General features: G+C 42.3%; 1 protein-coding gene across 3 annotated transcripts in view; it reads right to left on the reverse strand.

Moving 5' to 3' along the window:
• SLC1A7 (solute carrier family 1 member 7) overlaps positions 1–14,675 on the reverse strand; it is a 123,928-nt gene extending 109,253 nt beyond the window's left edge. For all 3 annotated transcript variants that reach the window (XM_060231846.1, XM_060231845.1, XM_060231844.1), the window contains exons 1-2: positions 14,199–14,675; positions 13,036–13,115 (exon numbers count right to left, since the gene is read on the reverse strand). In XM_060231846.1, coding sequence (XP_060087829.1) covers positions 13,036–13,115; positions 14,199–14,339 — 221 coding nt within the window. In that variant the 5' untranslated portion in view covers positions 14,340–14,675. The remainder of the gene's footprint in view (positions 1–13,035; positions 13,116–14,198) is intronic.
• Between the last annotated feature and the right edge of the window lie 1,152 nt (positions 14,676–15,827).

Raw genomic sequence — 15,827 nt, forward strand, 5'->3', positions numbered from 1 at the left:
GAGCTCCTTACGTCGAGCACACACCCAAGACTTCTGTCCTGTGGGCAGATAGTCGTACATGTGATACTCAGTGCAAAACACTGGAAAGCCCCCACCCCCCCTGCTGGCATTCTACCTTCATGATATATATCAGGGATCTGGGTTCCTGGTCCTTAGGAAGCCCCTAGGCAAAGAGCCCTTTAGCTCTCGCCCTTTGGCAAGGCGCAACTTAAAAAGTTAATATTTCAACTGCCTCGGTCCAGAAACAATTACAGGGGTGAATGCCTAGCTAATGATCTTCTAAAATGCACTGTATGACAACACTGAAACTTAATAAGTTATGATTTGTTACTTTTAGGTCTGATTTAGCTCTAGCACAATCTTATTGAAAACTCCAAATTATTCAGCAGCAAATGCTTTAAAGCAGTAGGAACAGATGGCCTACAGGTCAGCAAAATAACCTGACCCCAAGCAAAAATAATCAGAGGCTAGAGAAAGCTGGGGCTTAAGATATTGAATGGAACTGATCATTTTAAAATGGTATGGTAATGGATGAAATTTTCTGCCTCCATAGCAACAAAAGGGTCTAGAGAATTTTTTTTTGAAAAATTAAAACCCGGGAATTCAGAGAAGCTAGTAGTCATGTTCTGATACTGCAGTGATATGTCAAGTGCCAATTTAAAAAAACTTAGATAAAGCCCTTGGATGGTAACTGGGGAGGGGAATGGTGGCCATGAGGGAGCACAAGAAAAATTCATACAACAATATTTGTTTTCAAAAGAGGGAACTTTACAAAATTGAGGGAACAAGTTAGAAGGAAGCAGAAAAGGATACTCAAGAGAGCCAGTTCCCTAGCAGACATTTTGAAGCTATTTAAAACCACACTAATTGAATCCCACCTAGGCTGCGATCATATACACTAAATAATGAACTTTCGATTCACTTTCAAAGCACTTTCCAACTGGATTTTGTCAATTCACACAAGTAAAATTCAGTTGGAAAGTGTATTGTAAGTGGACTGAAAATGCATTATTTAGTGCAGGGGTGTCAAACTCATTTGTTAATTTGGCCAGATCTGGCATAAATAAGACCTTGTAAGGCTGGGCCATGTAGCTGAGATATAAACTTTATAAGACACCAGCAAACAAAATTAAAAATTTTGTATCTCTCCTGCGTGATATTGAGGGAACTGGGCAAAGGAAGCTCTGGCTCTTTCCCTCCCTAGCCAGGGGATGAGGAGGGGGTGGAGCCACAGCCAATAGAAGGAAAAGGGGCTTTGATCTGTTGCTCCTGTGCAATTGAGCAAGTCTGACAAACATGACTGGCCCGCCCACTAGGCAAACTAGACATTTGCCTAGGGCACCAGCAGGGCAGAGGCACCAAAATCCCTAGTTGCCTCCCCCTCCCTCCCTTCCACTCCCTTCACCGGCAGTGAAGCACCGGGGCTCTTTCAAGGCTGCCCCCCGCCGACCAGCTGATTGGTGGGAAAAGCCACACCAAGGCCAGTGGCTCCTATTCCGGCCTTCTGGCGCTCTCAGCACTTTCAGTGCTGGGGTGGTGGCGAGAAGGACAGTGAACTGCTGAAAAAGCAGCAGCAGTTGCTGCTGCTGCTTCCCTGGATCATGTTGAAGGGAAGTGGGAAGGAGGCAGTGGCAGGAGCTGCTTTTTCAGCAGTTCGCTGTCCTTCTCGCTGCCGCTGCCACCCCAGCACTGAAGGTGCTAAGAGCACCAGAAGGCTGACATAGGCGCTGCTGGCCTCGGCGCAGCTTTTCCCACCAATCAGAGGCGGGGAGGGGTGGCCTTGAAAGAGCCTTGGGAGCTGTTCCCCGGGCAGTAAAATTGGGAGGGAGGGAGGGAGGGAGGGAGGGGAGGTGCTGCGGAGGGGGGCTGGGAGAGTGGTGAGGCTCAGGAGGGTGGCAGGCAGTGAGGCTGCCTGGGACGCCATGTGCCCTTGTGCCAGGCCTGCTGGCAAAGCAAGCTGTGACAGAGAAGGAAGCAAGGGAGAGGGAGAAGAAAGCAGACTTGCTCATGGGGCTGATAGGATCCCTCCAGGGGCCTGTTCCAGCCCCTGGGCTGCATATTTGACATTCCATGGCAGGCATGATATGTTTGTTGAGCTGTTGCCCAGTTTGGAAAGGATTGACAATTTATTGGTGTGTGAGAAAGAGATATAAAACTGCTGTATGTAAGTATATGCTTATTGAATGTTTGGAAGACATTTATTATATTTTCTGGGGAAGTTCTCCTATTCAGTGCACATTTGTATAATTTTTGTAGAGGCTCTGTAAGTTTGGGTTGCTGTCTACAACCCTGAAACACGGTCAAGCTTAGCTGACAAACGCGTTGAAAGATAAGGGAGTTTTACAGAGGAGAAGCACAAGGAAGGAGTGCTTCTTTCCTACGCTTTGAAATTTATTTTCTTTACTCTACTCCTAGTAGAGTACTCTACTCCTTTCTGAACTGGGAGCCAGAGCTCCCAACCCAGCATTGGCAATCCTAGTAACCCCACTGAGCCTGGTGGCTACAGGGATTGACCACACGGGGGGCTGAGAAAGAAGGGGGCATGGTGTTGCCTCCATTGTCCCCCAACAGCCCTGTTGTTGGCCCTCCAGAGTAACTGGTTAGTCACTGTGTGCAACAGGATACTGGACTGTATGTTCTTATGAAAACAGCAAAGTGGATGCTCCAAAGAAATCTGTTGCCAACTGGTAGTGGCCTATCTTGGGCTGTGAACAAGCCTCCATTTGGGATTTGTCTTTCTCTCTTTTGCCCCACCTTTCTGTCTTCACATGAACCATCTTCTTTGTCTTTTCATGAACCAGTAGATAAATTTTTGACCATTATCACAACAGACAAGAGAGTGAGCAAGACTGACAAATCTCATCATCTTAACTGAAGTAAGTACACTGTCTCCAGGAGAACAAAGTTTGAGTGCCAGCGGCAGCTTTATGTCCAATGAAGTTTTATTCAAGGTATAAGTTTCCGTGTGCAAGCACACTTTTCACCACATGAAAGCTTATACCTTGAATAAAACTTTGTTGGTTTTAAAGGCGCTACTGGACTCAAACTTTGTTCTGCTGCTTCAGTTCTACACGGCTACCCACTTGAATCTGTCTCCAGGAGAGTCCTTTCTTCAACAGATCATTAATTAAGGCCTCTTAGTAATTAATGACTGGTCTTTAGCCATATAAAGGACATGAATGCATTCCCCCCCTCAAAAAAAATTGTCTCTCAAGATCTAATTTAGACTGGTTAGAGTTGCCTGCCAAATCCATATACCACTGATCATTCCAAGGCTGGCCCCCTTCGGCCTGGATAACATCAGATTATTAGACTCCTCTTCCAGAACACGGATTCATTTACTGAGGTCCATTCTGCATACACAGCTTAGTTCTAAGAACATAAGAGAAGCCATATTGGATCAGGCCCATCCAGTCCAACACTGTGTCACACAGTGGCCAAATACACACACACACACACACACACACATATATATATACACACTGTGGCTAATAGCCACTGATGGACCTCTGCTCCATATTTTTATCTAACCCCCTCTTGAAGCTGGCTATGCTTGTAGCTGCTACCACCTCTTGTGGCAGTGAATTCCACATGTTAATCACCCTTTGGGTGAAGAAGTACCTCCTTTTATCCGTTCTAACCCGACTGCTCAGCAATTTCATTGAATGCCCACGAGTTCTTGTATTGTGAGAAAGGGAGAAAAGTACTTCTTTCTCTACTTTCTCCATCCCATGCATAATCTTGTAAACCTCTATCATGTCACCCCGCAGTCGACGTTTCTCCAAGCTAAAGAGCCCCAAGCGTTTTAACCTTTCTTCATAGGGAAAGTGTTCCAAACCTTTAATCATTCTAGTTGCCCTTTTCTACACTTTTTCCAATGCTATAATATCCTTTTTGAGGTGCGGTGACCAGAATTGCACACAGTATTCCAAATGAGACCACACCATCCATTTATACAGGGGCATTATGATGCTGGCTGATTTGTTTTCAGTTCCCTTCCTAATAATTCCCAGGATGGCGTTGGTCTTTTTTTTATTGCAATCGCACACTGTCTTGACATTTTCAGTGAGTTATCTGTGAATGAAAGTTTACCACGGTCAAAGACCATCAGTGAGTTATCTACCACGACCCCTCTTGGTCAGTCTCTGCCAGTTCACAGCCCATCAACTTGTATTTGTAGCTGGGATTCTTGGCCCCAACGTGCATTACTTTGCACATGGCCACATTGAACCTCATCTGCCACATTGACGCCCACTCACCCAGCCTCAACAGACCCTTTGGAGTTCCTCACAATCCTCTTTGGTTCTCACCACCCCGAACAATTTATGTCATCTGCAAACTTGGCCACTTCACTGCTTACTCTCAACTCCAAATCATTTATGAACAAGTTAAAAAGCATGGGACCCAGTACTGAGCCCTGCAGCACTCCACTGCTTACCGTCCTTCACTGCAAAGACTGCCCATTTATACTCACTCTCTGCTTCCTATTAATTAGCCAGTTTTTGATCCACAAGAGGACCTGTCCTTTTACTCCATGACTCTCGAGTTTACTAAGGAGCCTTTGATGAGGAACTTTATCAAAAGCTTTCTGAAAGTCAAGGTAAACAATATCTATTGGGTCTCCTTTGTCCACATGTTTGTTCAGCCCCTCAAAGAAATGTAACAGGTTAGTGAGGCAAGATCTTCCCTTACAGAACCCATGCTGAGTCTTCCTCAATAACCTTTGTTCATCAATGTGCCTACTCATTCTGTCCTTGATAATGGTTTCTACCAACTTTCTCAGTATTGAAGTCAGACTGAATCCGGGAGTTTCCCGGATCTCCTCTGGAACCCTTTTTAAAGATGGGGGTGAAATTTGCTACCTTCCAGTCCTCAGGAACAGAGGCAAATTTCAATGAAAGATTACATATTTTTGTCAGAAGATCCACAAGTTCAACTTTGAGTTTTTTCAGAACTCTTGGATGTATGCCATCTGGACCTGGTGACTTATTAGTTTTTAATGCGTCTATCAGTTGTAGGACCTCCTCTCTTGTCACCTCAATCTGACTCAGGTCTTACGACACCCCTTCCAATAGAAGTGGTTCTGGAGCAGGCAAACACTTCTCATCTTCCACAGTGAAGACGGAGACAAAAAATGCATTCAGCTTCTCAGCCATTTTCCTATCCTCCTTCAGTAATCCTTTGACCCCTTGGTCATCCAAGGGCCCCACTGCCTCCCTGGCTGGTTTCCTGCTTCTAATATATTTGAAGAAATTTTTATTGTTGGTCTTTATGTTTTTTGCAATATGTTCATAGTCCCTTTTTGCCTGCCTTCTGATTTTCACTGAAGTTGAGCCGGTTGGGGCTTACTTTGAATGCTGTGCCTGCATTCTACATCTACATCTCTCTCTCTCTCTGATTTCTATTGAGAATTGTGGTGCATATATTCTACATACCAATGAGAAAACCTGGGTAATGTTCTGGGATTAGTTTCTTCTGATTGGTTAGTTTCACACTGGGCATGCCCTTTGAAATAGGAGATTCTTCCAGCTGAATTTACTGTGAGATTGCCATTACTGTTCCCCCTCCCCCCTTATCAGTAGTCAAGGAGTTTGCTGGAGGAAAAAAAAATACTGGTAGACACTGCTTTAAGAATTTAGTGAGAGAGGGGGGAGGTGGAGACATCAGTGCTTTGCAGCCTGAATCCCCCCCATTGTTATTTAGAAATAAGATAAAAGGGGAAGAGGCTGTTGCTGCCACCAAAAAGATTCCGCAGCATTATTCTCACACTTACCTAATCTCCTGTTTCAAAAAACATGCCTAGTGTGAAACTGACCAATAAGAACAGATCAATTAGTCTGCCAGGGGATGGGAAGGGGAAAATCCGAGGAAATGTTTCTACTTTTAAAGACTTGGAAGTGAATCAAGAGGAGGAAGGGGAAATACTGCTCTGAAAAACCACTCTTGGAAACTACGGAGATACAGTGGAGTGACAGCAGAATACTGGGGGAAGGATGTGGAAGGAATTTCAAAATCCAATGGGAGAGTGGGATGAGTGTGCACGTGAATATGGAAGCAGGTTAAAATATCCCAGTATTCCAAAATTCCAAACCCCATGCAAATTTTCCACTCAAAGGGAGGGAAGCAAGAGATCAAACAAGAGTGAGAGGATAAAGCAGGGCCTATAGCTTATCTACCGATGCAGATATAGGCCCTTTCTGCTTTTGTGATTACTACAGCTCTCACCTCCCACCTCTGTCGCTTCAAAAACCTGCTCCATGCTGGTACTCAAGATTCACCTCTTAAGCAACCGTGATGAAGATCACCTTCATCATAAAATATACAATATGACTGTTTTACTTGGGTCTAACCACAAAATAAATACATGGTGTTGGACTAGGGCTGCCAATCCCCAGGTGGAGGCAGGGGATCCCCTGGTTTGGAAGCCCTCCTCCCACTTCAGGGTCATCAGAAAGCGGGAGAGGGGAGGGAAATATCTGCTGGGAACTCTGTTGTTCCATATGGAGACTTATTCTCATAGGAAATAATAGAGAATTGATCCATAGGTATCTGGGGCTCTAGAGGGCTGTTTTTTGAGATAGAGGCACCGGATTTTCAGTACAGCATCCAGTGCCTCTCCCCAAAATACCCCCCGCATTTCAAAAAGATTGGACCAGGGAGTCCAATTCTATGAGCCCCCAAAAAGGTGTCATTATCCTTCATTATTTCCTATGGAAGGAAGGCATTTAAAAAGGTGTGCGGTCCCTTTAAATGTGATGGCTAAAACTCTCTTGGAGTTCAATTATGCTTGTCACACCCTTGCGGCTGGCTCCACCCCCAATGTCTCCTGGCTCCACCCCCAATGTCCCCAGATATTTCTTGAATTGGACTTGGCAACCCTATGTTGGACCCAGTGCACATCCTTTCTCACTCAAGCAGTTTTTCTTTGCAAAATTTGCACAGATGGGTAAGTACAATAATTTTAGTTCTACAGGCTTAAAAATCTGTTTTCATCAAGGAAATATGTGAAGGAAGCAGTTCAGGAGCTAAGAATTATCACAATAAATAAAGTACAAGCAGAAGATTCTTTTTTTCACTAATGGAATGTATTCAGTCTTTTCTATTTTCCTGTAAAAACATAACTGCTCACAACATACAATATACATAATGTCCTCTTGAAACTGGTACATATACTTGTCTTTTAAAATATAAAAACTGCACAATTATAAAAATAAATCAACAAATTCAGTTCATTATTCCCCAAAATTAAAAAAAAAGGTTTCAATCCTTTAAAGTGATTTTTTTTGTTCTTGTATCTCATCTTAGTTATCTGCCGTACTTTATACATCCAGGCTTTGATGCACAGACCAACTGCACTTTTCCCACTCTTGTGCTATCAACAGGGTTGCCAGGTCCCCTCTGGTCACCAGTGGGGGGTGGGGAGGCATAGGGTTGCCAGCTCCAGGTTGAAAACTCCTGGAGATTTGGGGGTGCAGCCTTTGGAGAACAGGGACCTCAATTGGGTACAATGCCATAGAGAAGGATTTCCAGGCTTTTTGATATGGTGACCCACAAATCCAATTTAACTTGGCATGGTGAACTGATCCATGGCTGGCCCAAGGTTTTTTGGCACCCTAGACAAACTGATCTTGGCATTCATCTAGTTCAGCATTTCTTTTTCTACAGTTGCCAACAAATTTTTTTTAGAACCCATTAAAATCACAGAAAGGGTTACAGCTGCCTCATGTGAACCCCAAGCAAGTGGCATTTTAACATGCATATTTGCATATGGGCCTTTGACCAGCCTCTCCTTCTCCATTACTCCCTCTAATCCCCCTTAACATTCTAAGAAACTCACTGTAGTCTTTTATCATTTTAGTATTACACCCCAAAGCAACCGGCATATATATCTAAAGAGATTCAACCATTATGTTGGAAACAATGTCAAGAAATAGGATTGTACATACATTGTTGGTTATGGTGTCCAATTGTTTTTTAACATATTGGAAACAAATATTGGAACAGATTCAAGATACAACAGGAATTTTATTAACTTTAACACCAGAGACCATTCTATTGAATCTGAGGTTTGGGTATTGGCTCTCACCTATTATGGACAAAAGGATAGCATTCTTGTTATTTGTAGGGGTGTGCATTTGGTTCGGCCGAATTGAAGAAACCTCTGAATCACCCCTGATTTGGAAGTATACGGCGCCGTATACTTCCAAATCCAATTGGAAGCCATTATATGGGAGCCATATATGGCTCCCCGTATACTTCCGAATCAATATTCGGAAGTATATGGAAGTCCATAGAAAAGGCAGGAAAGGAGCTTCTGCAGCCTCAGGGGAGCTGCTTGCCTTCTTTCCCGCCTTTGGAAGCCTTTTCCTGCCTCTCCCATAGCCTCCCTAGGATCAGGGAGGGAGGGGGAGAGGAGCCCCAGCAGCCAATCCAAAGCATGCATTTGCAAAATCCCCCAGCCATCAGCAACATTGTTGTTCTTTTGTTCTTTTGTTTACTTGTGTATCCAAGTAAACAGTGTTCTCTGGCCAATCACAGAGCAGTGGTATTTTTTGAAACTGCTATGTGTAGGGCCAGAGAACCTTTTTAAGGAGTCTGCCTGGCTGGACTCCATTCCATTGCTGCTGTGTTGGTGTTAGTGTGTGAGAGAGATTGTGCTGCGCTGGCCCTTGGCCTCAGCTGCTGCTGTCTCTCAGCCTTGCCTGACCTGCCTGGAGAAGAGAAGACATCTAAGGTAAGACAGTCTTGAGGTTCTTGTTTTTATTTTAGTTAGTAAAAGGACTTTTTAAGACTCGGAGTCCCTTTACTTATCCAGATTTGGGTGAGTGGGTACTGGGTAGCTTATTTGGGGTTAGGGGGTTCTGCTTGGGGTGGGGGGGTGCCAATTTGCCTATATCTTACTTTAGTGAGAGGACTTTTAAAAGTGCAGTGTCCTTTTACTTTTCCTGATTTGGGTGGTTTGGATTTCTTGGGGTTAAAGTGAAGGTTTTTTGGGGGGGAGGGGTTGGTAAAGTTCCTGTATTGTTAAAAGTCAAGTTTTTACTGTTTTAAAAGGATTCTGTGTTTGATTTGTCGCTGCTGTGTTGTGCTGCTGTTGTTACTTTTCTCTTCTGGTTCTGGTTCTTGGAGGGGGGGCTGTTTGGCCTAATTTTCATTGTTTAAAAGGTCACTTTTTAACAGTTGAGTTTGTTGGCCTTTTCTCAGTGATTTGGATCTGTTGCTGTTGGTTTTGCATCGTGTCCTGTTGTCCCTTTTCCTGGTTCTGGTTTGGGGGGGGGGTGTTGTTGACTGATTTGGCCTGAGGTTTTTTATTGTTGAAAAGCTGAGTTTATTGGCCTTTTCTCAGTGATCTGTTTGGATCTGTGGTTGTTGTTTGGATTTGCCTACCGCTTCTCTTGTTTGAGAGTTGTATTGTTTGGGGCAGGGCTGGAGAGCTGGCATCTGTAGATTGTGTGTTCTGTGGCAGGGAAGATGGCATCTGGGTGAGAGACCCAGAACCAGCATGCTTGTTGTTCTTGGCCAGCTCTCCCCGCATTGTTTGGGGCAGGGCTGGAGAGCTGGCATCTGTAGATTGTGTGTTCTGTGGCAGGGAAGCTGGCATCTAAGTGAGAGACTGAGAAACAGCATGCTTGCTGTGCTTGGCCAGCTCTCCCTGCGTTGTTTGGGACAGGGCTGGAGAGCTGGCATCTGGGTTTGCTGCAGCCAGGTCTGCAGAGCAGACCTTGAGCAGATTGTGTTTTGTGTGGCGGTGACTTTGGCAACTGGGTTTATATTGGTTCCAGGCCAGCAGGGTTCATAGAGTAGATGGATGGATGTAGTGCATTTGGGTCCTATAGAGATTCTCTGGTGTGAAGTTAGGTTTGGCTTTGGGTGCCCCAGGAATTGGACCCCCTGGCCCAATCTTTTTGGGACTTGGGGGTTTTCAGGGGAGAGTCCCCTGCAAATTTGGGGGCTCTCCCTCAAACCCCCTCCCCTCCAGGCGGCTTCCAATATACCCTATTTTGCCTTTGATTTCAATGGCCATAGGGTATAATGGGGCCATATATTCGGAAACAGCCGTAAATCTACTGTATATACGGCTATTCCGAGTGCCAGTATTTGGAAATATACGGTATTCCAAATATTTTGGCCCCATATATTTCCAAATCCGATGATTTCCAAAAAAATTTTTTGCACACCCCCTAGTTATTTGCTGCCAAGCTAGCAATAGCACATAGCTGGAAATCAGAAATTGCTCCTACTTTAAAGTTATGGCACTTAAAGTTGTGGAATTTGTATGTAATGAACAAATTATCTAATATATCCAAAACTGATGTAGAGGTGGAATGTGATGATTTTATTAGTATATGGTATCCAATCCTTGAATATTTACAACAACAAAGGGAAATTCCAGAAATAATCTCAGTTTTGAATCTCTGGTGATTGGTAATTTTTTTCCTCTTTCTTTAGTGGCACTCCTACATATAATTGTGATTGTTAATATATAAGCATTTGATTGTTGTAATGGTTTGTGAATTCATTAAGGTTTTGTAGCTATGGTATTATCTATATTTGTTATCTCTGTTTTATAATGCAGTTTATTATTTTGTTATAAAATAAAAAATTATATTTTGGAAAAAAAACCTCACTCTAGTAACCATCAGGACATCTTTTACTTGATCAACATGTTGGCAGTGAAGAAAATATATCAGCTAGTATATGAAATGGAAGACACTGTTTCCAGGGTCAGATCTTGGTTTCCAAGACACAAAAGAGAGTGAAAGAAAGGGCAGGGGAGGCCATTAAGGAGGGCTGGCCCACAACCTACTTTCTGAGGCTCTGCAACCCACTTATGGGTCCCAGCCCACAGGCTGGGAAACACTGCCATAGAATCTACCTTCCAAAGCATCCATTTTCTCCAGGGGAACGATCTCTATAGTCTGGAGATAAGCAGTAACTCAAGAGATCCCCAGGCGCCAACTGAAAGTTGGCAGCCCTATCTGTAGCAGCTATATGATCAAGAACTTTTCCCCTCTGCTCCAGCTTCAGCAAATACTTTCCTCCAAAATATATTAACCAGAGGACAAAGCACACCACATTTGACTAAAGTCCACAAGAATTCCACATTTCTGTTCTTTTTTTGAGAAAAAAAATCAGGCACCAACTTCTCCTACACCAGATCCCAAACAAACATTCGGTTTCAAGTATTATTTTTGTGTCACAACTTGCAATTATTAATATCCTTTAACTTGTATGTCACTAGGATGAATGTTAATTTTTATAAATGAATGCCAAAATAAATATTTAAAAGTGTCACAAAACAGTTTAACAGGAATGGCTTTGGTCCATGGAGACTACAGCTAAGGCATTTGAGAAAAAAATGTTAACATTTCTTAATGACTGAGAATGTTTCCTTAAGTGGGGGAAATTATTTGGAGACAACCCATTAGACCTGGAGAAAGTAGCCCTCCCAGCTGAGGGCAGGTATGTTTCCTACATGCAAAAAAAGAATAGTTTGACGTGGGAATACCAGTAGCTACAGAAGCAGACGGAAATCTTATTCACTTGCAGGGCCAGATCTAGGAGGGGGCAGAGGGGACACTAGCCCTCGGCAACTCCAGGGAGGGCCATTGAGTTGGGCGCCACCCCCCTGGGTGGGAGGCGGGGGAGAAAGATTGGCTACTTTTGCCACCTCTCTGCAAGGTGGGAGGCGGCAAAGGCTTCCCTCCTCATATAAACACTCAGCAGGGTGTTTAAATGGTGGTGGTGGGGAGGCAGATGGCCTGCCTTTGCCATCTCCTCATGAGGTTGGGAGGCAGCAAAGGCAGGCCCAAGGCTTCCCTCCCCATTTAAACACTCTGCTAGGGAGTGTTTAAATGGAGAGGAGAGAGGCAGATTGCCTGCCTCTCATTTTTTGAGTGCGGGCACCATTTTTTTGTTTTCCCCCCACTCAAAAAAATATAGATCTGGCCCTGTTCACTTGTATATCTTAAATATGCTAATTTACGTCATAAAATATTATCCATGTGACTAGACTAGTTGTAATAAGATTTTAGCAATTACATATTGTGTAACACACCTGTAATTTATTCATGTAAAATAACTGAAATACAAAGTGTGGTTTGTTCATGTAGAGGAGGTCACAGCTTGAATTAAGAAAATAACAATTAATATTTTTGTTAATTATTAAATAAATGATCCCATATGCACTCTTGGTATATTATTTTTATAAAGCTTTACGTATATTTGATAGTTTTCTGTAAAGATATAAATGAATGCCCTACGCTGTAAAGCAATACATTTTATCAAATAACATTATATAAGCATAAAAACATTGGCATGTACTGTTATAATATATGTAGCAACAGATGGAGTAGGGTAATGTGGTTGCCTTTGCAATGGCACAGCAGACATTACATAACTTATTCGCCTGTTATTATTTCCCAAACATGGGATTATTTATACTGATAAGCACTATATAACAGTGGCCTTTAACTAACTTCACAGCATGATGCAAACTACAACGTATTGAAAGGACAAACAATAAAGCAATAAGGCATGTTATGCAGAAATGCATATTTGAGCCTCAATTACGTTTTCTTTAGAAAAGCCATTTGATAGAGAGAGAAGTAGTGCCTCTATCCCTGCTTTTTACCCATTCCAGATCTCTCCTCATAGAGTTTCACGCAAAAGGTCTCAGCCACTATGCCCTGTTGCTGGCTCTCGAGAGGAACTGGTTGGCCACTGTGTGAGACAGGATGCTGAACTAGGTGGACCACTGGTCTGATCCAGCAGGGCTGTTATGTTATCATGTGTTTCTCTTCAAGTAATCTGATTCAACTGTGGACTTCAGTTACAATTGCTACAAGTTTTTACTGACAAAACCAAATGTGTAATCCAGTGATCTTTTCAGGTAAAGCTGTAACTTTAAAAAAATAAATTGATAATGTATAATCATACATCATATAACAGTGAAATTTTTATTTTCTCATTTGAAATAACTAAGCTACATATTGTAGTCAGCAACCAGTTACAAGTAGTTATCCATTTACTTACCTTGAAACAACCAGTGGCAGAATAAGCATTTTCAACATTCTCATAAGTAACTCTCCTGGAAACTGGAAATAGCTAATTTCCTATGAAAACATAGAATTATGTTAAGTCTTGCCTTAGTTGCAGTTAAGGAAAAAAAAGACAGTAAGGCTTCTGTCAATTAAAAGCATCTTTAAAGGTACTAAAGCATTTGTCCACATTTCTTAATATCTCAGGGTTCCCTGAAGGATAGTTTCTATTCATCATAGTATATTTTGCTAACAAAGCCCAAAACAAGTTTAGCCAATCGCTCTCTTTCTCAGAGAACACAAACACTGCACATTCCTTTTCTATTTGTACTGTTAAGAATGATACTATTTAAAAGAAAACTAAATTCTCAGCTAACGATAATGCATATTTTACACACACCCCCCGACACACATATAAATGCTTATTCAGCAAACACATTCAAGAAGTCATTTCCACTGTAGCTTGTCCAATATTAGAAGTCTTTTCTGATTGAGGAAGATGGAACACTATTAAACTGATGGATTCATTAGAAAGATACAATGATCAGAACCTTCTTATTTGTTGAATAAGAATCCTGTGACATGATTGAAGCTGAATTTTGGCAGGAGGTCATACCAGTTATTCTGGAGAACTTTCAATGGAGTTTAATTGAATCAATGACTGCTTCAGAATAAATGGTTAAGAAGCAAAACCTTTTTGTATACTCTTAACGTTATCACTAAGATAATAGCATTCAGGGCTTTTTTTGAGCAGGAACGCACAGGAAGGCAGTTCCACCTGGCTTGGCGTCAGGGGGTGTGGCATAATATGCAAATAAGACCCTGCTAGGCTTTTTCTACAAAAAAGTCCTGATAGCATTTATATTTCATTCATAACATTCACAAAAGAACCAGTTAAAAATTACACTCAAGCATTGTATGTCACATTTTGCATATATATCATTCTACATTGTTTATTGTTAGTTCTAAGATATCTGAGACAGTTCTATCTATATACCAAATATACAAAACCTATAAAGCTAACACAATAGAGTCCTTCACCCCAAAATAATAATAGTTCTAGAACTAGACAGACTTCATGATATATGCCTTCTAACTGGTGACAGTATCTTTTCTTTTGTTACAAACTCTCCCACCCCCACCCTGTTTGTCACTAACCTGTGGGGAGAGACGCCTGGTCCTGAGGAAGAATCCAAGAAGACATCCCACTATGACAGATAACACTGAGAGAATAAGCAAACCATTTCTTTTACAGACATCCTTGACCCGAGCCAACATTGCATCCAAAGCCACTGCCATGGTGTCCTTGGTGCTCTCTGCAAGAGGCTCAGCATCCCATGGAGACAGCAACCTCACCAGCCGCTCTTGTTAGACTAGGCAGCTCTAGCTTGGTATAGATTAGATCAAAGCATTTCTAGTGCTGCTTAGCTGACCTACAAGGTCAACTCTTCTGCCAATAGCCACCAAGCATGCAGCTGGCATTATTTCCAAATTAATACCAATAATCCTATTAGCGACTACATCAATAAGAACCTGGAAGAAGATTAGGGACTCTGGAAAATTAGAACAGAGTAGAGTAGTATTTTTGAAACAAGTGTACTTTCCAAGCAAAGCAGCACTCTGTAAAAAAAAGAGAAAAAAATACCAAATGAATATCATGATGCATTTGTCAGCCTGTGCAGCACAATGTCCTTAAAGGCAGAGGCTAGGAAGAGAGCAGGAAAAGCTACACAGAAATTGTTTTTGCATGCCAGGCCTAGGTGAGTAAGACTGGGGCAGCCAGCACAACAGGGGAGGATAGGTGAAAGGCTGAATAGCTATTAGGTTTACTTTCCATTAGTACTACTGGGATGAGAAGTGAATCGACAGGTGTGTGTGTAACATGCTTTACAAGGCATGATGAAGCCAAAAGACAATATGCTGAAAGACTACTAATGATAACTGGCATTTGTTGATAGTTTGGGAATTTTGCTGAAGGGGCAAAAGGGAGGGGAAAATGTGCTTTCAGAAGATGTGGGCTGGTTCTCTTTTCCTCAGCATTCAACACAATGATTATTATACTGTTTAGGAATCCTGTCTTCGTTTTAAAAAACTGCAAGTACATATGCCAAGTATTCCACAAAATATGAAATAGGATGTTTTTTGTGGCTTAGTGGTAGTGCATCTGGGAAGTTCAATCCCTCTTGTCTTCAGTTAAAAGAAAGAGGTAGGAAGTTATATGAAAGACCTCAGCCCAAGACCCTGGAAAGCTACCTCTGTCAGTAGAGTGGGCAAGTACTGACCCAAATATACCACTCGTCTGATTTGGTATAAGGCAGTTTCATGTGTTCATGAGACATGTAATTTGTTTAAATGGGGCCACAATTTAAAATGCAAAATCCATTGTGCTGTGAAAGGAAGAATATTGCAAATGGGAGATGTGTAAAATATTAAGAAATACATTAGCTGTTAGATGTAATGCTCAGGAAAATCTCAGAAAAAGGCATCAAGGCAGGTACAGAAGATAGATGCAAATGAACATCTTCCACCCTCGTCTATAGCAATCAGACTTATGCTGCTGTCTGGAGCTGTACAGTTCAGTCCTATGCTTATCTGAAAGTAAGCCCCAGTGAGACAAATGAGACTTAGCATCTGTGAGACTGTAATCTACAGACTACAATATTTTTTCTATCTAGGGGTAAGATCCATTGAACTCAGTAGAATTTACATTCATGAAAATAGAATCAGGCAACATAGCTGTAAGATTAAGCAAATGTACAGCTTGATCCTGTGAAGAGTTACGAGCAT

This window comes from Heteronotia binoei, chromosome 2, assembly GCF_032191835.1.
Source record: "Heteronotia binoei isolate CCM8104 ecotype False Entrance Well chromosome 2, APGP_CSIRO_Hbin_v1, whole genome shotgun sequence".
Taxonomy (NCBI): Eukaryota; Metazoa; Chordata; class Lepidosauria; order Squamata; family Gekkonidae; genus Heteronotia; species Heteronotia binoei.